Here is a 24,510-nt window from a genome sequence, read left to right as displayed (position 1 = left end):
CTTCCATTGCCTCAGCCGTGCGCCAGTCAGAATCTTTCAGCTCCGGAAGAGTTTATCGAGTCTCACAGAAAATGGTGCGGCCAACTGTTGTACTGGTAAAGGAGATTTACTATCCGATTCTCGCAAATGGCGGTGTCCTTGGTGAGCCATTGTAACTTGCTTGTTGTTAATCGGTGTTAGCTGTCTCCCTGTTCAAGCTGCCTGTTCGGTAATTTAACAATTTCCCGGATGTCAGCATTACACAGTCGGTAGTGACTGGAACTATCTTGTGTCCCATGTGTCTGCACTTTCCGCGATTTCCTTAATCCAATAACTTTACTGAAGTTACATTGTTGTTTGAAGGTTCAACACGAGCATTTTAGCCGAATTCCGAAGTGTCTTGTCACTCGGTGACGAATGAGTGCTGCAGCAGTCCATTAAAATGTGTGGCTTGGTTTCCCAGATATTGGCTCCAACACAAATCCTGTTCTCACGGTGATCCGTGTTGATAATCACGCTGAATAGAGTAAAATGCTCCCTATAGCTAACTCCATTTATATTTCAATCAGACACTCTAACATTATTTCTCTCCTATTTCTTTCTTACAGCGAACTTGGTGACAATTCTGATTCTCTCTCGAGGAAACTGCGGCCTTTCCAAATGTATCTCTGTCTACCTGGTGGCCATGGCAACAGCAGATCTACTGATCATGATCATCAATGTATCACTGTATTATATTTTCAGTTATCACTTTCCAAATTCATTCCTGGCGCACACTCCCGTGTGTATGTTCATACTATACATGACTACGGTCACCCTTGATTTGTCTGTTTGGTTCACCGTCTCCTTCACATTTGACAGATTTGTGGTTATCTGCTGCCAGAAGTTTATATCAAAGTATTGCACAGAGAAAACTGCGGCCGTGGTTATAATAACTTTCACGCTCCTAAACTTTTCAAAGAATATACCTGTTTTGTTTGCATTGGAACCTGAACAAATAATTAACAATGTGCGTTGGGGCTGCAAGTCTAGTGTGGGTTTTTTTACCTCACGTCCAGGTATAGCGTTCGTCTGGTTTTTCAGCGCCTGGGGTGTATGGCTTCCTTTTACTTTAATTGCCTTGTTAAATTGTTTAACAGTTAGACGTATTTTAGAGGCCAACAGAGCCCGGAGGGGACTCCGGGGCCACAGGTTTGAGAATGAGTGTGATTCAGAGACGGAGAACAGAAGGAAATCTATCATTTTACTCTTCGCTATATCGGGCAGTTTTATGCTGTTGTGGCTGACAACTGCCGTGAGTTTGGTAACTACCAGATTGACAAACACAGGTTGTTACCTAGGCGACCCGCGAAACCCTGGCTATATTGCCACTGAAACCGGAGCGATGATGAAACTTTTGAGTTCCTGTTTAAACCCGTGTATTTATGCAGCGACCCAGAGGAAATTCAGGGAAGAGCTGAAGAAGTTGCTGACATCTCCCTGGACACTGATTCTGAGAATAGTTAGAAAACGAGAATTAAAAGAATCAAGTCAAGTACAAGTTTCTGCTTAGCTGAATCTCACTTTCAACCTCCTTTTCCACCATAGAGCTTCCTTCTTTCTGCTAATGTGAAATATGGGAGAGTTCTTGTATAAACATGCCTTCCAATTTGTAACATGACTACGTTACTTCACTTTTCACGCTTATGTCACAAAGTAAACCTAATCTATTCCTGAAAATTTAGCACATTTCAATTCAGGCTTCTAAGGTACCAGTGATGAATTTCAGCAGTGAAGTCAGACATGTGGAAATCAGAGATACCAACTTGCACTGCAGATACTGGGTTCGGGTACGCCACTTAAAAATCATCAGCCACGTTTCATTCCATGCTGAAACAATCAAAGGTCTTGCTATCGCCGACATTGGTAACTATCCTGGGATTTTGATGTGAATAGGGCAGGCGCGGTCTCTCTAACAGACACCATTCCCCATTGACATTAGAGCGAGCTCTTTATACGTGATCCGTGTTCGAATGGAGCAAACAGTTTGTACTCGACTCACCGTTGTGAACTTTCACCTCTTTTGTCCCAGATTCAGACTTAAGATCTAAATTGTGCATTGACTGGTGTCTCGCACTTAGCAAAAAGCTGAAGTGTGCTCATGTGTTGTGCTGTCGATGGAAGTGTCAGGAGTAATATTTACAATATTCTTTCTCAATCAATCTCTCGAATTAATTCGTAAAGGAATGTAAAATGACTGTTTGATTTAATGTTCTGATCTTTTACAATTCGTGCAGGTTATCTGTAAAACGCTGCCAGAAATTCAGATAAAATCAAACTAATGTTATTCCTGTGTTGGTAGAATATTTTCAGAATGATTCTTTAGTAATTATCTTCTTATTATGAATATAAGAACATAAGAGTTGGGAGTAGCAATAGCATTAGTAGCCTTCTCTGACATTCAAGAAGTTCGTGGCTGATCGTCGAACTTAACTTAACTTCCTACCTGATCCCCAAACTTCATTGCACCGCCTCTAAGACAAGTATTGTCTTCCTTAAAAAAGGAGACTAAACTCTGCACAGTGTGCGGTCTCCAGATCCCTGTGCAATTATAGCAAGATGTCCTTACTCTTGCACTCCAACACTCCAGCAATGAAGGCCAACGTTCAATTCGCCATCCTAATTGCTTGCTGCACTTGCATGCTAAGTATATGTGTTTCTTGTACTAGGAAACATATATCTTTCTGAAAAACAAAATGTAATAGTTTCGAAACACTTATTGAACATTCCGGTTTCTACCCTTGCCACCAAAGCGAATAACTTTACATTTGCACACATTATACACAATCTTCCGCCTACCTTCTGAATCACTTTATCTGTCTATATCCTTCTCTATGCTCATTGTGTACTCCTCACATCGTACTTTTCCACTTAGCCCTGTATCGTCAGCAAACGTGGATACATTGGCTTCGGTCCCTTCATTTAACTCATTGTAAACCGCTGAGACCCAAACACTGATTGTTGTGGCACGCCACTGGTTACAGCATGGCAATCTGAAAATAACCTGCAATTCATACTCTCTGTTTTCTGGCTTTTTCACCAATCCTTTATTCGAACCATTACGTTACTCATAACCCCATGTGATGTTGTCTTGCGTAACAGACTTGTATCTGCCACGTTATCGACCTCATTTTGGAATTCCAAATATACTACATCCACTGGTTTCCGTTTATCTACCATGCTGTTTACATCATCAAAAACTCTGATAAATGTTTTCAAGCATGAATTACTTTTTAAAAAACTATGTCACCTCTGCTTAATCACATTCTGATTTTGTAATAACACTGTTACCGACAACTAATATTTGGCTTATTGGCCTGTCGTTCCCTGTTTTCTCTCTCCTTCCTTTCTTGAATATCAGGGTTACATTTGCGACCTTCCAATTCGCTGGGATGGACCATATATATAGGAATTTTGGAAGATCGCAACCAATTCATCCACTATCTCCGAAATTACCTCTTTTTAGAATCCAACGATATAGGCCATCAATTGAAGGGGATTTGTCGGTGTTTAGTCCCAATAATGTCTCTGGTACTTTTTCCTGTGCAGATATTAATTATGTTAAGTTTCAGATTTTAATTAGCCCTGTAGTTCCCCATTATGTTTGGTGTAGGTTTTGTGTCTTCTACTGTGAAGATATTTCAAAATATTTGTTTAATGTCTCTGCCATTTCCTTTTTATCCAATACAATTAATTCCCAGTTACAATTTGTTCATCGGCGATCTCGCCTCAATCTGCGAGAAACGTCAAAGAGAGGGGGCATTCCTTCCTTCGAAAGCAGCTGGAATGTTATGGTGAGCAACGAGAAGTAGAGATCCAAATACTTAATTCATACAAACTGTAATGCAGGTGCATAGTTCCACTAAAAAAAACAACAGAAATGTATACTTTTTAGGCGCACGAGTAGATCACAAGAATCAACAGATGATGGTGAATGTTTACAAAGCTTTGCTGCCTGCTCCGTTAGAAAAGCAAATACAGCTTCAAGACCGTAAAACCAGTAAATACACAGAGAGCGGGCGTTATAGATGGACCAGGATATTGAGATGGATCAGTAATATAGTGATGATGAGAGGCAAAATATTGGCAATATTTACACTGCAGCAACGAACGCTTAGGGATTTAATGGAGGTGTTAATGAAGCTGAATAATTTGGCAGAGTTAAGAGTGATGGATCATTCCATCTAGTTGTTTTGTCTGCGATAAAGTGTGATCATCTTAAATTGGTCTCAAGGAGAATGAGCAGAGCCGTTACCAGAAATTGTTTTATGCAAGGATGTTCTGGAACATAGAATGTTTTCCTTCACCGAATAGTTATGGGAAAATTGGATTAATATTTGAAGCAGAGAAAGTAAATAGCTGTAGACAGAGAGGAGGAAGTGCGGATTGAATTTGATTGCTGTATTAAAGAATCCAGCACAGAGAGAATGGGTTCAATATCCACCTCACGCCCTGTAAATATCTGTAATTACATAATGTTACTTCTGTTGGCATCATAATCATTGTGTTTTGTTTCTACGATACCCTTATTGCCGTTGAAATTCTATGACGAAGACATGGAAAATAAACTGGTAGCAGGGATGATCCAGAAATTCAATACTCATCTGTTCATAGCAGGTTCCCATTTGTCGATAACCGATTTTCATTTTGCAACTAGCTGTCTGTGTTGTGCCAGCTCTCCCGTCCCATCCCATAATACCTCACCTTTTGTCGATGTGGAATCTTGTTTGCTGCTTCGTTAAAATCTGACTCTTTCATTGCAACTGCATTTCCTCTGCCCTACAGGGCGCTGATATATTTCAGTAACTCCAGCAGGTTAGTTAAAGATGACACACCGTCCCTCAAATTAATATAATTAACTTTTACATAGCTCCTTTCCCAGGTGCTCACCCACTGGAACTCTCTGGGCCTTGTTTTAAACACTTGATTTATTTCAACCATGGTCGGATCTTCACTCCTGTCAGCCCCCATTAATTTATCTCTTGGTGTCTGTGTCCCTGACTTCCAGATTTCCATTTTATGTGAATGAATTATATTTGAAATTGGCCTTATTGATTCCTTTCCAACATTGACTCATTCGATGATTCACCTGTGCTGTACTCCAGACACTCAGTAACACTGTTATTTAAAACTTATAATCGACCTGCTAAATTTCTTACACAGAAACATAGAAAATTGCTGATGGAGTAGACCATTCGGTCCTTCGAGCCTGCACCACGATTCAATAATATCATGGCTGATCATTGACCTCAGTACCTCTTTCCTGCTTTCTCTCCATACCTCTTGATCGCTTTAGCAGGTTAACAATTCTCTGAGTGAAGACATTTCTCCGTATCTCGGTCCTGTATGCCTTACCCCTTATCCTTAGACTGTGACCGCTGGCTCTGTACTTCCCCAGTATCGAGAAATTCTTCCTGCATCTAACCTGTCCAATCCCATCAGAATTTTACATGTTTCAGTGACATTCCCTCTCATTCTTCTAAACTCCTTTGAATACAGGCCCTGTCGATCCAGTCTCTCCTCAAATGTCAGTCATGCAATCCTGGGAATCAGTCTGGTGAACCTTCGCTGCACTCGCTCAATAGCAAGAACATCCTTCCTCAGATTAGGAGAACAAATTGTTCACAATATTCCAGGTGACGCCTCACCAAGGCCCTGTACAACTGCAGTAGGACCTCACTGCTCCTATACTCAAATTGTCCAGCCTTCTTCACCAACTGCTGTACCTGCATGCCAACTTTCAATGGCTGATGTACCATGACACCCAGGACTCGTTGCACCTCCCCTTTTCCCAATCTGTCGCCATTCAGGTAATATTCTGCCATTCTGTTTTTTCCACCAAAGTGGATAACCTTACATGTATCCACATTATATTGAATCTGCCATGCATTTGCCCACTTACCTAACCTGTCCAAGTCACTCTGCAGCCTCGTAGCATCCTCCTCACAGTTCACACCGCCACCCGGCTTAGTGTCATCTGCAAACTTAGAGATATTCAATTCAATTCCTTCATCTAAATCATTGATGTATATTGTAAATAGCTCGGTTCCCATCACTGAACCCTGCAGCACCACAGTAATCACTGCCTACGATTCTGAAAAGGACCCGTTTATTCCGACCTCCTGCTTCCTGTCTGCCAACCATTTCTCTATCCATGTCAATACATTTCCCCCAATACTATGTGCTTTAATTTTACACACTAATCTCTTGAAAGCATTTTGAAAGTTCAAATACACCACATCCCCTGGTTCTCTTTGTACATCCTCAAAAAATGCTAGAAGATTTGTCAATTATTATATCCCTTTCGTAAATCCATGCAGACTTGGACCGATCCTATCATTGCTTTCCAAATGCTCTGCTATTTCAGCTTTAATAATTGATTTCAACATTTTCCCCACCAACGATGTCAGGCTAACCAGTCTATAATTCCATGTTTTCTCTCTTCATCCTTTTTTAAAACGTGGTATTACATTAGCTACACTCCAGTCCATAGGAACTGATCTAGAGTCAATAGAATGTTGGAAAATGACCAGCAATGCATCCACGATTTCCAGGGACACTTCCGTAAGCACTCTGGGATGCAACCTATCGGGCCTTGGGGATTTAGCGGCCTTCAATACCATCAATTTCTCAAAAGCAATTTCCTGACTAATAAGGATTCCTTTCAATTCCTCCTTCTCGCTGGACCCTTGCACCCCGAGCATTTCTGGAAGGTTATTTAGAGAAGCCAGAACCAAAGTATTTGTTCAATTGATCTGCCATTTCTTTGCTCCCCATTAGAAATTCGCCTGATTCTGACTAAAAGGAACTACGTTTATCTTCAATAATCTTTTTCGCTTCACTTATACATATAAGCTTTTTCAGTTAGTTTTTATATTCCTTGCAAGCTTCCTCTCATAATTATATTCTTACGAAGTTTTTTTTTTACCCAAAATATTACCACAATATGATTATGGCACCTGTGCTGCCATTAATACTTTTTAAAATTGATCGAAACCATTTAATTCCACTGCCAGACTGACACACGAATAGCGGGTGGTTTATTCGCATCTTGCAGATGCGTTTCCTCAGCTTTCGTTCCTTTGATAGGGATTTGTGGAAGATCACCTACAACACATGATGCATAGAACCATAGAGCACAGCCGCAAGTCATTCGGCCTTCTGTCGGCTCTTTGAAATAGGCAGCCAATTAGTCCATCCACCCTTCTCTTCCCAAAGACGATCAATCATAGCAATATAGGAACAGGAGGAGGCCATTTGGCCCCTCGAATCCGTTCCGCCATTCAATGAGATCATGGCTGCTAAAACTTTTATTTTTCCAAATATGTATCCTATACCCTTTTGAATGTTACTATTCATAAATATGTCAGCAGTCGCTCGAAGGTAGCACTCTTTCTGAGCAGATGGTCGTGGGTTAAAATCCCTCTCAAGAAACTTGAACCCAAAAACTATGCTGGAACTTCAGCGCAATACTGAGTGTGTGCTGCACTGTTGGAAGTGCAGTATTTTGGTTGTGGTGTGACTGATGGTCCTCGATGATGTACATAAAAATGCTAAGGCATTATTTGAAAGGCGTGCAGGGGAGATCACCGCGGTGACCTGACCAACATTTATCCATCAACCGGAATCTTTAAATCAAATTACCTGGTCCTAATTACTTATAAGAAAATGAACATAAGAACATAAGAAATAGGAACAGGAGTAGGCCTTACGGCTCCGCGAGTCTGCAACGCCATTCAATAAGCTCATGGCGGATCTGATCATGGACGATTTCCCCACCCGCTCCCCATAACCCCTATCCCCTTGTCGTTTAAGAAACGGTCTATTTATGTCTTAAATTTGCTCAATGTCCCAGCTTCCACAGTTCTCTAAGACAGCGAATCCACAGATTTACATTCCTGCGAGAGAAGAAATGTCTCCTCATCTCAGTTTTAAATGGGGGATCCCTTATTTTAAGATCGTTCTTTTTAGTTCTAGTCTCTCCCAGCAGTGGAAACATCCTCACTGCATCCACCTTGTCAAGCACCCTCATAATCTTATACGTTTCAATAAGGTCACCTCTCAGTCTTCGAAATTCCAATGAAGAGAGGCCCAAACTACACAACATTTCCTCATACGTCAACACCCTCATCCTGGAATCAATCTAGTGAACCTTCTCTGAACTGCCTCCAAAGCAATATATCCTTTCTTAAATATTGAAACCACAACTGCACGCATTACTCCAGGTGTGGCCTCCTCAATACCTTATATAAATGTAATAAGACTTCCCTGCTTTTATATTCGATCCTCTTTGCAATAAATGCCCAGATACCATTGACCTTCCTGATCACTTGCTGTACCTGCATACTATCCTTTTGTGTTTCATACACAAGTATCCCCTGGTCCCTCTGTACTGCGACACTGTGCAATCTTTCTCCATTTAAATAACAACTTGCTCTTTGATTTTTTTTCTGCCAAACTGTATGTCCTGACACTTTCCAACTTTTTACTCCATCTGTCAAATTTTTGCCCACTCACTTAGCCTGTCCAGGTAGTTTTGCAGATTTTACGTGTTCTCCTCACACATCACTTTTCCTCCCATCTTTGTATCGTCATCAAACGTGGCTACCTTACACTCAGTCCCTTCTTCCAAATCTTTAATATAGATTGTAAAAAGTTGGGGTCCCATCATTGATCCCTGCGGCACCCCACTAGTTACTGGTTGCCAACCAGCGAATGAACCATTTATCCGGACTCTCTGTTCTCTGTTATTTAGCCAATCCTCTATCCATTCTAATGTATTACCCCAAACCCCGTGAAATGTTATCTTGTGCAGTAACCTTTTACGTGGCACCTTGTCAAATGCCCTTTGGCAGTACAAATACACCACAACCACTAGTTCTCCTTTATCGACCCTGTTCGTTATATTTCAAAGAACTCCAGCAAATTTGTCAAACATTATTTCGCCTTCATAAATCCATGCTGACTCTGGCTGAACGAATTGTGCTTTTTCAAATGTCCTGCTACTGCTTGTTTAATAATGGACTCCAACATTTTCCCAACCACAGATGTTAGGCTAACTAGCAAGTTTCTTGCTTTTTATCTGCCTCCTTTTTCAAATAGGGGCGTTACATTTGCAGTTTTCGAATCTGCTGCGATCTCCCCTGAATCCAGGCAATTTTGATAAATTACAACAAATGCATCCACAATCCGTGCCGCTAATTTTCTTAAGACTTTAGAATGCAAGCCATCAGGTTCAGGGAATTTATCTGCCTTTAGACTCATTATCTTACTGAGTAGCACCTCCTTAGTGATTGTTATTGCCGCCTATAGCCCCTAAACTTTCCATTGTCGTAATATTGTTAGTGTCCTCTACCTTAAAGCCTGATACTAAATATTTGTTCAGAGTTTGTGCCATCTTCATGTTCTGCTTCACTATTTGCCCGGTCTCGTCCTCTAAGGGACCAACATTTACTTAAGCCTCCCTTTGCCAGTTTGGCTTTACTCGAATAGTGTGACTAGAGGCGGGGTTAGTTCTGGAGCACAAGTCAGCCGGAATGTTGTTGGCACACGTATTTTCTACTGCATTTTAAATTTCGGGATATCTCGTGATGTTCATCTTCTGGTTATCTGCCAGTAACCCCTTTCATACCTAAATGCTGAAAGATTCTACTTTACCGTTAATGTTGACAATAATGATAGTTTATTCAGTGTAAGCAAGACTTGGTACATTACAGCAGCTGTGCAGTAGCTAACAGGGCTCAATCAATTGTTACCCATTACACACTTGCAAAAAGTTTGTAATCTCCACGAACAAACATAAGAACGTAAGATTATAAGAAATAGTAACAGGAGGAGGCCATTTGACTGCTCGAGCATGCTCTGCCATTCAATAAGATTGTGTCTGATCTGATCCTGGCCTCAACTCCATTTGCCACCCGCTCCCTGTAACCCAGGACTCTCTCATCATTCAAAAATCTGTCTATCTCTACTTTAAATATATTCAAAAACCCAGCCTCCACAGCTTTCTGGGGTAGAGACATTCTGCGACAAGAAATTAATCCACATTTCTGTTTAAATGGGTGACCCATATTCTGAAACTTTGCCCTCTAGTTCCATATTCCCCCATGAGGGGGAACAACCGCTGTCATTCTATCCTGTCAAGCCCCCTCAGAATCATATATGTTTCAATAAGATCACCTCTAATTCTTCTAAACTCCAATGAGTATAGGCCCAACCTGCTCAACCTTTCTTCATATGAAAACCCCTTCATCTCAGGAATCAACCTCGTGAACCTGCTCTGAAATGCATCCAATACAAATATATCCTTCCTTTAATAAGGAGAACCAAACTGTCTACAGTTGGAGCCAGACTTTCTTACGTTTATACTCCATCCCCATTGCAATAAAGGCCAACATTCCATTTGCCTTCCTGATGAACTGCTGTAGCTGCATGCTAACGCTTTGCGTTTCATGTGCAAGGACTACAGATCCCTCTGTACTGCAGCATTTGTAATCGCTCCCCATCTAATTAATAATTTACTTTTTTATTTTTCCTACCAAAGTAGATACAATTATATTTTCCCACATTATAGTTCACCTGCCAAAATATCCCTTTGTCGATTATTTGCGTCCTCCTCACAACTTGCTTTCCAAACTATCTTTGTATCATCAGCAAATTTCGCTCATCACACTCAGTCCTTTCATCCATGTCATCAATATAAATTGTTAATAGTTGGGGTCCCAGCACTGATCTCTGTGGCACCTCACTAATTACAGTTTGCCAAACTGAAAATGACCCATTTATCCCTAATCTCTGTTTTCTGTTGCTTAAACAATCCTCTATCCACGCTAATATATTACCAGCAACTGCGTGAGCGCTTATCTGGTGCAGTAAACTTTTACGTGGCATCTTACCGACTGCGTTTTGGAAATCCAAATGCACAAGATCAACTGGTTCCTCCTTATCCACTCTTTTTGTTACATCCTCAAAGAACTCCAACAAATTTGTCAAATATGATATCCCTTTTACAAAACTAAGCTGACTAACTGCATTATGATTTACTAAATGTCCTGCTGCTACTTCCTTAATGATGGCAGAGGAGCGGCGCCAGATCCTGGTGGAGGTGTGGCAAATGAGGGTACGGGGCCCAGAAGAACTGAGGGTCCAGGGGCAGCACGGGCCAACCTTCACTGCGATATGTGTCTGCTCGAGGTCCATGCAGTAGACCTGATCTCCAGTCGTCCTGGTTCACTCTTGCCACTGGATTAAGGCCTAGCTTTGTCAAGCTCGTATGGTGGCTAGTGCGCAAAGGCCAGCCCACGTTAAAATAAATCCACGTACAGGCATCTTCCACCCCTTCAATTGGAGTTCAAGACTCAACTATCGGCTCCTTCATCTGTGAACTCATGTGGAAGCAAGTCACCCTCGTTTGAGGGACCGCCTATGATGATGATGAGATCAGCCATGATCTTAATGATGATGATGATGGACCCCAGCATTTTCACAAAAACAATATTAGGCTAACTGCTCTATAGTTTCCTGCTTTCTGTCTCCTTCATTTCTTCCAAGGGGTGTTACATTTGCGGTGTTACAGTCTGCAGTGACCTCTCCAGAATTCAGGGAATTTTGTCAGATCACAAATGATGCATTCACTACGTCTGCAGCCACCTCTCTTAAGACCCTATAATGCCAGCCATCCGGTCCAAGGGTCTTGTCCATCTTTAGTCTTATTAGTTTGCCTAGCACTTTATCTCCAGTGACAGTGATTGTTTCAAGTTAACCCCCCTGCCACCCAGCTCCTTGGCTTTCAATATTGGGATATTTTAATGTCCTCTACCATGAAGCCGGATACAAAATATTTGATGATAGTCTCTGTTATTTCCCTGTTTCCCATTATTAACACTCCCATCTCATCTGCTCAGGGACCAACTTTTACTTCAGCTACACGCTTCCTTTTATATACCTGTAGAATTTGTTACCGTCTCTTTTTATATTTCTTGCTTGTTTAATCTGATATGCTATCTTCTCTGTCTTTATAATTTTTTAATTTTCGTTCGCTGGTTTCTAAACATTGCGCGATCCTCTGCCCTTCCACTGTCATTCGCAACACCATATGCCTTTGCTTTCAATTTGATACCATCCCTTACTTTCTTATATAGGCAGGGATGGTTCATTTTCTTTTAGCATCTTTTTTTCTCACTGGAATAAATATTTTCTGAGAGTTATTGAATATCACCTTAAATGTTTGCCACTGCTTTTCTTCTGCCTTACCCTTTAATATATTTCCCCAGTCCACTCTGCCTTCATTTCTTTGTAATTACCTTTATTTATGTTCAGAGCACTAGATTGAGACCTAGATTCTCACCCTCTAACTGAATTTTAATTTCTACCATTCAATGATCACTCTTCCCAAGAAGGTCCTTCAATAGAAGATCATTAATTAATCCGGAAACTTTTCACTTTGCCAGATCTAAAATAATCTGCTCCCAGGTTGGTTCCACAAAGTATTGTTGCAAGAAACTATCTCGCATACACTCTTTGAATTCTTCCTCAACTCGCCTGCTCATGAGTCCTTTAGCCTCTGCATACGATCGGTGCCACACATGTCTTCCCTCCTCCAGCCAGTCCCTCGTTGGCCCATCTGTGGATAGACCCAAGCTACTCAGCCCAATACCTCTACAACATCGACATCTAAGAGACCACCTGTTATGCCCTTTCTTCACGGAAAGTTTATGGGGACCAGTTAAGACAATCACGGACAAAAATTTGAATGTAACTGTCCACTTGCAGGGACGCCACCTACTCTTTAATCCTGCCTGCCCCTGTCAGGCCACGACACTCATGATCCCTTCCTTCTCCTGACACTATTTGTGTTTCACTCCTGAAAAGTGTCTATGTCAAACGAAATATAATCTCCTTGTCCATCATATATCTCACCTGGTAAGTGAATAGCTATTTCGTTATGGCTTCAGTATGACTTAGTCTGTAACCTTTATCAAATAAATATAACAACATAAGAAATAGAAACAGGTTAGGGCATACAGCTCCACGAAGCTTCTCCGCTGTTTAGTAAGATCCTGGCTGATCATCGCCTTCAATTACACTTTCCTGCCGGATTACCATACCTCTTAATTCCCTAGACTCCAAAGATCTGTCACTCTCAGCCTGAAAATATTCTGAGACTCAGCATCCACATCCCTCTGGGGCAGAGAATTCCAAATATTCTCAAGTCTCTGAGTGAAGATATTCCTCCTCGTCTCGGACTTAATTGGCCTACCCATTATCCGGAGATTGTGTCCCCTAGGTCGAGACATTGAAGGCAGGGAGACAGCCTCTCAGCATCTCTGGCAATCCCCTTCAGAATCTTCTATGTCTCAATGAGATCGTCTCTCATGCTTATAAGCTGCAGATAGCACACGCACATTCTACATAATCTCTCGTTGTAAGACAGCCCGCTCATCCCAGGAATCAATCTAGTAAACCTTTGTTGAACCTTTATTCTTCATTAGATAAGGAAAGCAAATCTGTAAACAGTTCTCCAGGTGTGGTCTTGGCAAGGCCCTGTACAATTGCAGCAATACTTGCTTGCTCTTATACTCCAACCCCCTTTTAATAAAGGAGACCATGTCAATTGTCCACCTAATTGCTAGCTGTACCTGCATGATAGTTCTCTGTGTTTCTTGCACAAGGGCACACAAATCTCTCTGAACACCAACATTTAAACGTTTCTCCCCGTTTAAAAACTATTCAATTTTTCTACTCTGCTTACCAATGTGACTAACCTCATATTTCCCTACATTATATTCCAGCTGCCACCTTACTGTCCAATTACTTAGTATATATCTATGTCCCTTTTGCAGATGCGTTGTGTTCTCTTCAAAGCTTACTGTGCTACTTAGTGTTGGTTAAACCACAGAATCAGTGGGAACATGTTCAAACTTCGCCATCTCCTAGTCAGGTCCAAGACCACCCCAAACTCTGTCATTGAGCTACATTACGTAGACGATGCCTGCGTCTGCGCACATGCAGAGGCATAACTCCAGGACATATTCGACGTATTTATTGAGATGTACGAAAGCATGGGCCTTACGCTAAACATCATCAAGACAAAGGTCCTCCAACAGCCTGTCTTTACTGCATAGCACTGTCTCTCAGTGATCAAGAGCCACTGCGCGGCCCTGGACAATGTGGACCATATCTCTGGAGTCTCCTAGCAACAAGAGCAGGCATTAAAGATGAGATTCAACAGCGCCTCCAGTGCGCAAGTGCAGGCTTCGGCTGCCTCAGGAAAACCAGGTCCCCAAAACTGCCACCAAGCTCATGGTCTACAGGGCTGTAGTAATACCCGCCCTCCTGTATGGGTCAGAAACATGGACCATGTACAGTAGACAACTCACGTCGCTGGAGAAATACCACCAACGATCCTACAAATCTCCTGGGACGACAGGCGCACCAAAATTAGCGTCCTCGACTAGGCCAACATCCCCAGCGTTGAAGCACTGACCATACTTGATCAGCTCCGCTGGGCAGGCCACATAGTTCACATACTAGAAACGAAACTCCCAAAGCAATCGCTACACTCTGATCTCCTTCACGGAAAAAGGTGCCAAAGATGGGCAGCGGAAACTTTACAAGGACACCCTCAAAGCCTCCCTGATAAAGTGCAACATCCCCACTGACACCTTGGAGATCCTGGACAATGGCTGCCCTAAATGGAGGAAGCGCATCCGGGAGGGTGCTGAGCACCTCGAGTCTCATCGCCGAGAAGATGCAGAAATCAAGCGCAGGCATTGGAAAGAGCATGAGACAAACCAGTCCCACCCACACCTTCGCTCAACGACTATCTGTCCCACCTTTGGCAGGGACTGTGGTTCTCGAATTGGACTGTGCAGCCACCTAAGAACTCATGCTATTAGCGGAAGCAAATTTTCCTTGATTCCGAGGAACTGCCTATGATGATAACGATGATATAGCATGCCTTTTGGAAATCCAAATATTCTGCATTCGCTTTTTCCCCTTTATCTGCCCTCCTAGTTACTTCCTGAAAATAACTCTAATACATTTGTCAACCACGACTTCCCTTTCACAATACCATGTTGGCTCTGCCTATTGATGTGATGATTTTCTAAGTGCCCTGATTCCATTTTATTAACAATGGATTCCAGCATTTTCCCGATGACCGATGTCAGGCTAACGAGTCTGTATTTCCGTTTTTGCTCTCTCCCTCTTTTCTTGAATAGTTTTGTAACATTTGCTACGTTCCAATCCGCTGCGACCATTCTTGAATGTAAGCAAATTTGAAGGATGAAAACCAAGGTCTCTGGAGTCTCTGGAACATTGCCAACCTGGGATTGTTGTTTTACAGGCAGCTATTCTTTTAAGAGAAATGCTGAAAAGGTCTTTTTTTTTAATTTTGGTCAAGAAGGAGCCATGAGACATTAATTTTAGTCTATCTTACCTCAAAAAGCATTACCATCCTTGGCATGTCACAGTGAGTTTTCAAGTATGATTTTAAATGCAACAATTGCGGAATAAAATTTTTACTCTACATCTAATAATAGTATGAATTGATCATTCTTCAGTTTAGCATGTAAATGAATGAGAAGTGCAGCCTTTCCCAGTATTCTTACAGCACGGAGTGAATCAAATTTGCTGACGCCTGGCAAGTCTGATGGTGGGGAGCTCAGGATCAGACTGAGATCAATCATGCATTCGGCACCTCTGGCTGAAGATGGTTACAAACGCTTCAGCTTTGTATTTTGCACTTGCGTGCTAGGCTCCATCATCATTGAGGATGGGCATATTCATGGATCCTACTCCTCACCTTAGTTGCTAATTGTCCACCACCATTCATGACTCAGTGAGGCAGGAGTGCAGAGCTTTAATCTGATCCCTGGATTAAGGGACCGGTTAGTTCTGTCTGCAGCATGCTCCTTCCACTGTGTTGTCCTTTGTTGTAGCTTCACCAGTTTGATACCACATTATGAGGTTGGCCTGGTGCTGCAACTCGTGCATGTTCTTCTAGACTCCTTATTGAAACTGGGTTGTTCTCTTGACTTGATCGAAACGCTTGAGTGAGGGATATGCCGCTCGATGATGTTATAGATTATGGTGAAATAATATTCTGCTCCTAACGGCCCACTGCACCTCATGTCTGTCCAATTTTGTGCTGCGAGATCAGTTCTGTATCTATCCTATTTAGCACAATGGTAGTGCCACACAATACGATGGAAAGTCTCATTAGTGAGAAGACGGGAACTTGTCTCCACGTCTGTGTGATTGTCACTGCTATCAATACTTTCAAGGATAGATATATCTACGACAGTTTGATTGGTGAGGATCAGGTCAAGTAGATTTTTCACTCGTATGGGTTTCCACACCACCTGCCACAAGCTCTGGCTGGCAGCTATTTGCTTCAGGACTCGTCCAGCTCGCCAGTACTGCTGCTACCGAGCAACTCTTGGTGATGGACATTTAAACATGCATTAATACGAATTCATTTTGCTAAAGTAGAGCAGTAGTTGGTATCAGCAGGAGGTTTTCTTGCTCATTGTTTACCTGATGCCATGAGACGTCAAGGGTTCTGGAATCAATGCTGAGGCTTATCCGTGCCACTCCCTCAAGACTGTATCGCACGGTGCCGCCATCTCTGGTGGGTTTGTCCTTGTGATGTGAAAAGAGATACACAAGGATGTGGATGGAGTTGTCTGAGAATTTGACTGATAAGTACGATGCTGTGAGTACCAATATGTCAGGTTGTTGCTTGCTTAGGCTGTTGTAGAACTCTTCCAATTTTGGTACAGAAACCCAGATATTAGGGAGGAGGGATATGCAGGTTCGATTGGACTATCCTTGCATTTGGTTTGTCCGTATTGTTATCTGGTGAGGAGATGGAAGCTTTAGACGAAAAACAGATATACTATAATGTTTGGAAGCGCTAGTGGACAGTTTGCTCTCTCGCAACATTAAAAGCTTACCTCTGGAGTGGAAGACTTTTCCATTAATCACTTTGGCGTTAAGGATCACCTGGGTGGATGCAATGTGAAAATTTTAGTTGGGAGCATCGAAGGGCGGTAAGAGAACTAGGCCGACTATTGTTTTTTGTTTTTCAATTCGAATATTGTAATGGGTCTCTAAAACATATATTTTTTTCTGAGTGAAATATCGTCTTTCACGGAGAGTAGTGCGGTTTCCTATTGTCAAATGCGATTTGCTGGCCAATAGTTTGCTGAACGAAAGAGTAGAATTTCGAGGAGTTATGCTGCATTAAATAATTGTTAGTCAGTCGGAATTAAACACACTGAGACACTGCTGCATTCTGAGACGTTCAGTCCACTCGGGATAAATACTCAACCTGTGCTGGTGAATTCTGAGAGTCTTATACTTGAATAAGCTTCTTGATTGTGAAAGTGCATCAGAATATAGGAACTGGACTCAAGAGAGAGAAGCAATAGTCGCGATGAAACTACCTGAGGCATTTCTCACTGGCAATTGCTGATATTGTGCGAATGATCCATCGCTATTCTAGTATAATTTAAACTTTTATGTAATTAATATATATAGTAAAGTACTGTGATAATTGTATAAAGTGATTGATGCGCTTCAGTTGATCCTCTAACCTTAGATTAAAAACACTTTTATGCTTTTCTAATTCACGAAACTTGATCGTATAGGGAATACATACGAATTAATGTTAGTGGTTATTGCGGGACTCGGCTACGCGGAGGGCTCACATAATTGTGTGCCTTTCTCTGCACTACCAGTTCTCTGCCCTGAGCCCACATCTCCCAAAACTTACTTCGTGCCAAAAGCCGCTTCGCAAAATCAGTCTCTCCTCTTGCTTAGTGCAACAATAGCTAAACTGATAACCAGCCCTGCAACTCGCTAAGAACATGACACTGCTATTATCAATGATATTTTTACATCTAAATTATACAGAATCAAAGATCACTATGGAAGCTTAAAGTCAGTGCGAAGATAAAATATGATAGACTATTTTAAAACGTGAGGCAATAACATGAATTGCGGAGTGTAATGTGGAACTTTCGGCATTACTGCACATGGCTGTTGCTCGAAGCAAACTAAAGGTATGATTTGCACTGAAATCTGTTCCAATTCATTTGTGTTCTTACCTGAAGAGTTGTTGATGGAACTGATATCATGGGGCTGACAGATTTGGGCTTGGGAATTAATCTCTGTTTTGGATCGATAATAATAGTCCCAGGTTCAGGATCAGGATAAATATCAAATAAGAGACAAGACAAATGAAGCAAAGAATAAGATACTGTTTACGGAAAAAAAAGAAACATTAATAATACAGTTTATGAAGAAAAGAGACGTATGATAAGATGCAGCAACGCTCACGGCCTTCAGCCCGTCGTGAACTCCGCAGCGACGGCGGGTCTGCAGCCTTGGGGGTCCCGGCAGCGCTCGCGAATCATGGTCCAAGGTGAAGTTCGAAGAGCTACGGGACAGTGCCACTTCATTCTACTATCAAACAAACATGGGTGCATGTGACTTATGACCAACTCCGAATCTGTAAGGCTCCAGGTGCTCGTCCACAAAGCATGAGATCCCGAGCCGCGGACCATCTCTTAACAAGCTGGTGTGCATGTCAAGATTGCTTTCCCTCTCTCTCTCTATAGCAACAACGTTCCATGGGGCATGGAGCAGAAACATACTGTAAATGACTAAATATCATAATTAACAGTATGTGATTAACCCCATACAATACAATCCACGCTTGATATTTAGACATTCTAAGTAATATAATCAAGCTGAAGACGTAATGCCATCAGTTACAAGTTGAGTATGCGCAAGCAACGCCCGCAATCTACAGCTAAGAATACATACAAGCAGTAAAAACGCAACGAGTAAAACAATGATAGGATGTATTAACAGCTTCAAAGCAGCGGAGGTTTTTGGAGACCATCTGTAAAAGATGTCCCACCAATACAATCCACCCTTGATTGCCTTGCACACCATCAGTGTTAGCTAATCGCCACCCTTTACGGCCATTGTAAGGGGTGGTTTGCAGCGGGTCAGCTTTCCCTTCTGACCTTATATGAGCGGTTGCGAATCGCTCCCACACCCTTGGTTCTCGACACTGGAATTATGAAGGGACGGTGACAGACTTGGGCAGACAATCGGTTTCAAGGTAGGAAGCAGGTATGGCTTTATTGAGTTTAAATGAAGTAAAAGGCACACCTTTAATAACACACACAGACCAAACACACTGAAGGGTACAACACATTGAATAACATGTCAAATTACAGCCTGTGGGGAAAATAATACAGCTTAAACTCTAAATGGGATACAGAGGAGAATGCAGATACATTGACAAAAGTTATCCCAGCCTTCCCCCCTCCCAATTCCCCTAACTAACTAAGTGATAGCTCTGAGGGTTCAGGGGCTATGCTCACCAATCCCTTTAGACAGTTGCCGGGGAATCGTGGTTTCGGGGTGCGCTGCATTTGGCCTTCTAGACGAGGCAGTACCCCGGACGGAGGAGACGACTTTGGACTGCGTAGTCTTCGGTTGAGGTGCGTCCGTTGATGCGGTAAGTTGCGTTTCGGATGTATGGGATAACTACCCACTTTCTTTGGCTTTAGTTAGTCCTTTGAGGTAATTTATCACCCGTTGGCCGTTCAGAAGTAGATTGCAGAGTGGAAATAAATGTCGATTCCGCGGTTTTTGCTGAGTTCGTTTTGGTTGGTCGTTTTGCTGGTTGTGGTAGCTCGGGTTTGTCAATTTGGTTGCTGACAACCTTTCATTTCGTGGGCCTCGTGCTCAGTCGGTCCTTGACGATTTCTTGTAGGTTCCTTCACGACTACATTTCTTCACTCCGGCTGCTTGTGTTTGTCTGTGTTGGAGTCTGTATCCTTCTTCAAGTCTGTGTTCTGCTCGAGTCTGTGTTCTGCAAATTTGTGTTCTGCTTCTCTCCTGTGTTCTGCTAGTTTCTGTGTTCTGGTACGTTCTGTGTTCAGCTACTTTCTGTGTTCTGCTAGTCTTTCCTTGTAAAACTGGAGGTAGATATATCCCAAAAAAAGGCTCCGTTATCTCCCATCAAATCTCTTGGGCTCTGTTTAAACTGTGCTGTCCATTGATTTTCAAATGTCTCCTTTGTCAGCAGTAACTCGATTAGAGTGTGAGAATGTATTATCACTGGTTTTGCATTGTTTTAGGATTGTCCAGTTTCTTGACCATGATTTCCCTTGTGCTTGATAGGGTAATTCGATTATGTCTTAGATGGTGAAGAGGCTGGGGTCCTTAATGCACGAATTTGGCCCCACCTCCTGTATTTGGTAACTCTATTTCGCAGCCAAAATGTTGTAGAATCTTAAAATTGATATGCTCATTCCCATAGATGTTTAGGGGATCTCAAGCTTCTGTAATTTAGGTCCATTTTGAATTCCCTTTCCTATGATTCCAAACACTAGGGGGGGGGGGGGTCTCCATGAAAGCATCCCCCGCAGGCTTCGTCTGCCCCTTTAAACTTATTTTAAAAGCCCAGAAAGGGGTTCCTCTCCTCTGCAGAGGAAAGGTACCTGGAATATTTGCGAGATATTGGTAAATTCTACATCACTTATGGTATCATTCTTCGAGATGAGCAAAGTTTCTGACTCCCAAGAGATAACCTTCACCGTAAATGAGCTAAACTAATACCCAAAACGCATTACACTTATGCAACATCACCATCGATGCACACTTTTCCCTTTACAGGTACAAACGTTTTACATTTATATCCTCCCAACTTGGAGGGGGTTCAATCACTACAAATGCATTTCTGCACAGTTACATTTCATTTCAGTTACATTATATCCACCAGCATATAGGCAACGTACAACCACATTACAGAAGGAAAAAAACATAGATTAAAATTAAATAACATCAATTGGTCTCCTGAGGTTTGTCCATCACCCGGTAATGTCTGGATCCTGCCCTTGAGAACTGCTCTCAGGCTGGCTGACACACAAGATAAACTCAAAATAATCACCTAAACATTACTGCAAAGCAAAATGTAAAATGGTGCAGTCAGCTGCCTGAAATTAAAATTAGAGCTATGTATAACCGCCACCCGTCTCCAGGTGGCCTGGTTAGTCCCTGTCAGGCCCATGCCTTGTGCGGCCTGATAGCTGCCTGGAAGCTAGGGTTACCCCACAGCCGGTGAGCTGGAGACCCTTGTCTCTGGGACAGCTCGTTGCTACTGCTCCTGTGAGACCCTCACCGTTGGAGGCGGCTGGCTGGTGGTTCCTACTCTGAGCGGCCTCTGTACTTCTGACTTTGGCCTTCCCTATCGGGCTGCACTTCTCCTAGGGTAGAATCTCTGAGGCTCAGATGCCGGTGACCACGGTATCTTTGGCCGTGGTGTATGGAGGGTCCTTCTCAGGGCTTGGGTTACTGGGGGTGCGTCCGAATCCCAAACGATGGGTGGGATAGCCCCTCCAGTACTGCAATTAACCGCCCCTATAGGCACGGTTTCTAAGCCTCCCACATTCCCCGTGGGCCCTCCACCGTCAGGGGCGGCCAACGGAGGGTCCATGTCCTGAGGACGGTTCACCCCTCCCGGCTGCCCTCTGTGCTTGGCTGACCCTGGGTTGTACAGCTTGCACTCGTTGATATGGAACCACTTGGTACAGCGGGGCACCTTTATGGCATAGACCATCGGGCTTGCCTTGTCGACAATGCTGTGTGGCCCCATATATAATGCTTCAAAAACCCCTACCCGAGCATAGTTCCTCACCATGACCTGGTCCCGTATTTCCCATTCGTGGAGTTTGATATGTTCGAGCAGCAATCGGTTACTCTGATGCTCTCTGCCCCTGTTACTAGCAGCCTGCCACTAAATCTGTTTGAGGTGTTCAAACTGCTTCCTGACAAACCGGTCCCGTTCACCTCTCTGAGCTGACCTTCTGTGAGCACCGGGGCTAGGACATGGGTGAGGGTTCGCATGATCCGGCCAGTCATGAGCTCGTATGGGGAATACCTGGTGCTCTTGCTCGGATCCCCATTAGCTCGGATCACTATTGGGGTGAGTCTCCCGTTTCCTTGTGCAGCCTTTCTTTAATGGTGCAGTTTAAACGTCCACAATACCCGATGACTGTGGATTGTGGGCAACGTGCCATTTCCCCTCAATGCCGAGCACCTTAAGGGTTGCCTGCATTACCTGCCCGGTGAAATGGCTCCCCTGGTCCGACTCCACACACTGTGGGAGTCCCCACCGGGAGAACACTTCCCTCACTAGAATCATAGCTGTCCTTAGTGCGGTGGCTGTTCGGCAGGGGAAGGCTTCAACTTATTTTGAGAACACGTCCACCAGGTCTAGGCAATATTTGTAGCCTCCCTGGGCAGTGGGTAGTGGCCCGATGTAGTCAATTTGGATGGATTGCCATGATCCCTCTACCCTCCTGACGTGTCCTCGGGACATCTTCATTTTCTGGGGGTCAGGGTTGTTCGCAGCACACACCAGGCAGTTCGCACAGAACTTGCAGACGTCCTCACTGAGGATCGGCCACCATCCTGCCTGTTTCACCCCTTGCCAGGTGGTCTCAGGCCCGGGATGTCCCGCTACTGGACCCTCCTGGGCCAGTTTTAGGAATTCCCTCTGGTGCTGCTGCGGCACGACCCATTGTCCCTCTTTAAACAGCATGCATTCCTTAATGGTAATGGCTTCTGTGCCGTACGGACCTTCTACACTCTCTCCTCTAGCTAGCGCGTTCAGGACAGCTTTCAGGACTGCGTCCTGTGCCTGAACTGTTATTAATTCCGGGGACAAGTTATTCCCTGTACTCTCTATTGCCCTGTTCTTATTCTTGACCGCTACTATGCGGCCGGTGTCATAGCGGTCCCAGAACTTTCCCGTGCGTGCACATTCTTTGGCTAGTTTGTCAGCCTGTTGGTTTCCCTCTGCACGGGGTTCGGTTTTTGAATGGGCCTTCGCCTTATGTATGTAGATTTCCCTCTTCCCCCACCGCTGTCACGATTTTCTCCAACAGGGGCTTGATTGCCAGGGGTCTCCCGTCAGCGGACGTGTATCCGCGATGGGATCAGATAGCCAGGTACTCCGTACATAAATTGCAGGTGAACATACTGTCCGAGCAAATAGTATACGGGGTAGGGAATTCCTCGAATTGGGTCACCACGCACATTACGGCGGACAGTTCAGCATGCTGGGCGCTTATGATGCTGGGGAGCTTGATTGCCAGGGCAGTACCTGTCCTTGGGTCATAGACTCCGCACCCAGTGAGTCGTTCGCCAGCAGATACCGTGCTGGACCCGTCCACATAGATGTCCAGGCCTGTAGAGTGTAACCCCGCACGAAGGCCAATGTTTACCTCCCATACCCCTTCGCTGGAGCACCTGTGGGCTTTCCCTGGGTAGATTAGGTTGGCTGCGAGCATTGGCTCGCGGGGGCCTTCTACTCTGAGGTCCATCTTGGAGAGGAGCAGTGTCCAGCGAGCACCGTCCCATCCTTAATCCTCCCATCTAGGAGCATCTGAGTAGGTGTGTGGTGGGTTAGGAGTGTTAGAGGAGAACCTCCCTTGAAGAGCAAGGATCTTTTCTCTGCCCAATGTGTAGCTAGGAGGTGTCTCTCACAGTTGGAGTACGACTTCTCCACATCTGTGAGGATCCTGGAGGAGTAAACCACCAACCTCAACTGGCCGTGCCGCTCTTGAAGCAGCACTGAGCTCAAACTGTCCCCGCTGGCTGCCACCTCCAGGAAAAACTCCTTCCCTACATCTATCGCTCCCAAGTCCTTCTTGAGCTGATTAAATGCTGCCTCGAAACCTTCATCCCAGTACCACTCTACACCCTTATGTAGGAGCCTGAGCAGAGGGGCTGCGGTGGCTGCATAATCCTCAATGAAGTCTCTGCAGTACCCGGTGAGCCCTAGAAAGGATCTTACCCCTGTCACTGTGTTGTCGGCTGGTAACTCCTGTACTGCCTCCCTTCTAGCCTTGTCTATGGCCCTTTCCCCAGCGCGCACAGTCAGCCCCAGGAATTTGACTTCCTTCTGGCCGATCTGTTCCTTCTTGGGGTTTACTTTAAACCCTTCTTCTTTTAGCAGCTCCAACAGCTCAACCAGCAGTGGGCCATGCTCCTCCCCCTGATCGGTGAACAGGAGCAGGCCATCCACATACTGCACCAACTGTTGGGGTCTGCAAAATCCCTTAAACAGTTCGCCATACATTGGTGAAAAATGCAGGGACTATTGTCTTGGGGAAGACAGTTACACGTGAATTGTTGGCCCTTAAAGGTAAAGGCGAACTTGTACTGGTCCTCCCGTTTTAAGGAATGGACCAGAACCCATTTGAAATGTCCAGCACCGTGAAAGTGGTCTCGGATGCTGGAATACTCCCTATGAGATTCGCTACGGCTGCTACAGTGGGTGCACAGGCAGTGATATTCTTATTTAGTACTCGATAGTCCACGGGGGCCCAACATGAGTTGTCCGGTTTCTTAACCGGCCACAGTGGAGAGTTCACCTGGGTTGCTATTGGTCTTAACACC

The 24,510-nt window shown here is 43.8% G+C and overlaps 1 protein-coding gene across 1 annotated transcript; it reads left to right on the top strand.

Moving 5' to 3' along the window:
- Nucleotides 1–71: 71 nt before the first annotated feature.
- Nucleotides 72–1,531, top strand: LOC139273970 (C-X-C chemokine receptor type 2-like). The gene is made up of 2 exons (XM_070891041.1): nt 72–141; nt 588–1,531. The coding sequence occupies exons 1-2, from the start codon at nt 72–74 to the stop codon at nt 1,529–1,531; spliced, it is 1,014 nt and encodes a 337-aa protein (XP_070747142.1).
- The last annotated feature ends 22,979 nt before the right edge of the window (nt 1,532–24,510 follow it).

This window comes from Pristiophorus japonicus, chromosome 9 (genome assembly GCF_044704955.1).
Source record: "Pristiophorus japonicus isolate sPriJap1 chromosome 9, sPriJap1.hap1, whole genome shotgun sequence".
NCBI classification, from domain to species: Eukaryota; Metazoa; Chordata; class Chondrichthyes; family Pristiophoridae; genus Pristiophorus; species Pristiophorus japonicus.
The sequence above is the reverse complement of the archived record's forward strand: the minus strand, read 5'-3'. Positions and strand labels throughout refer to the sequence as shown.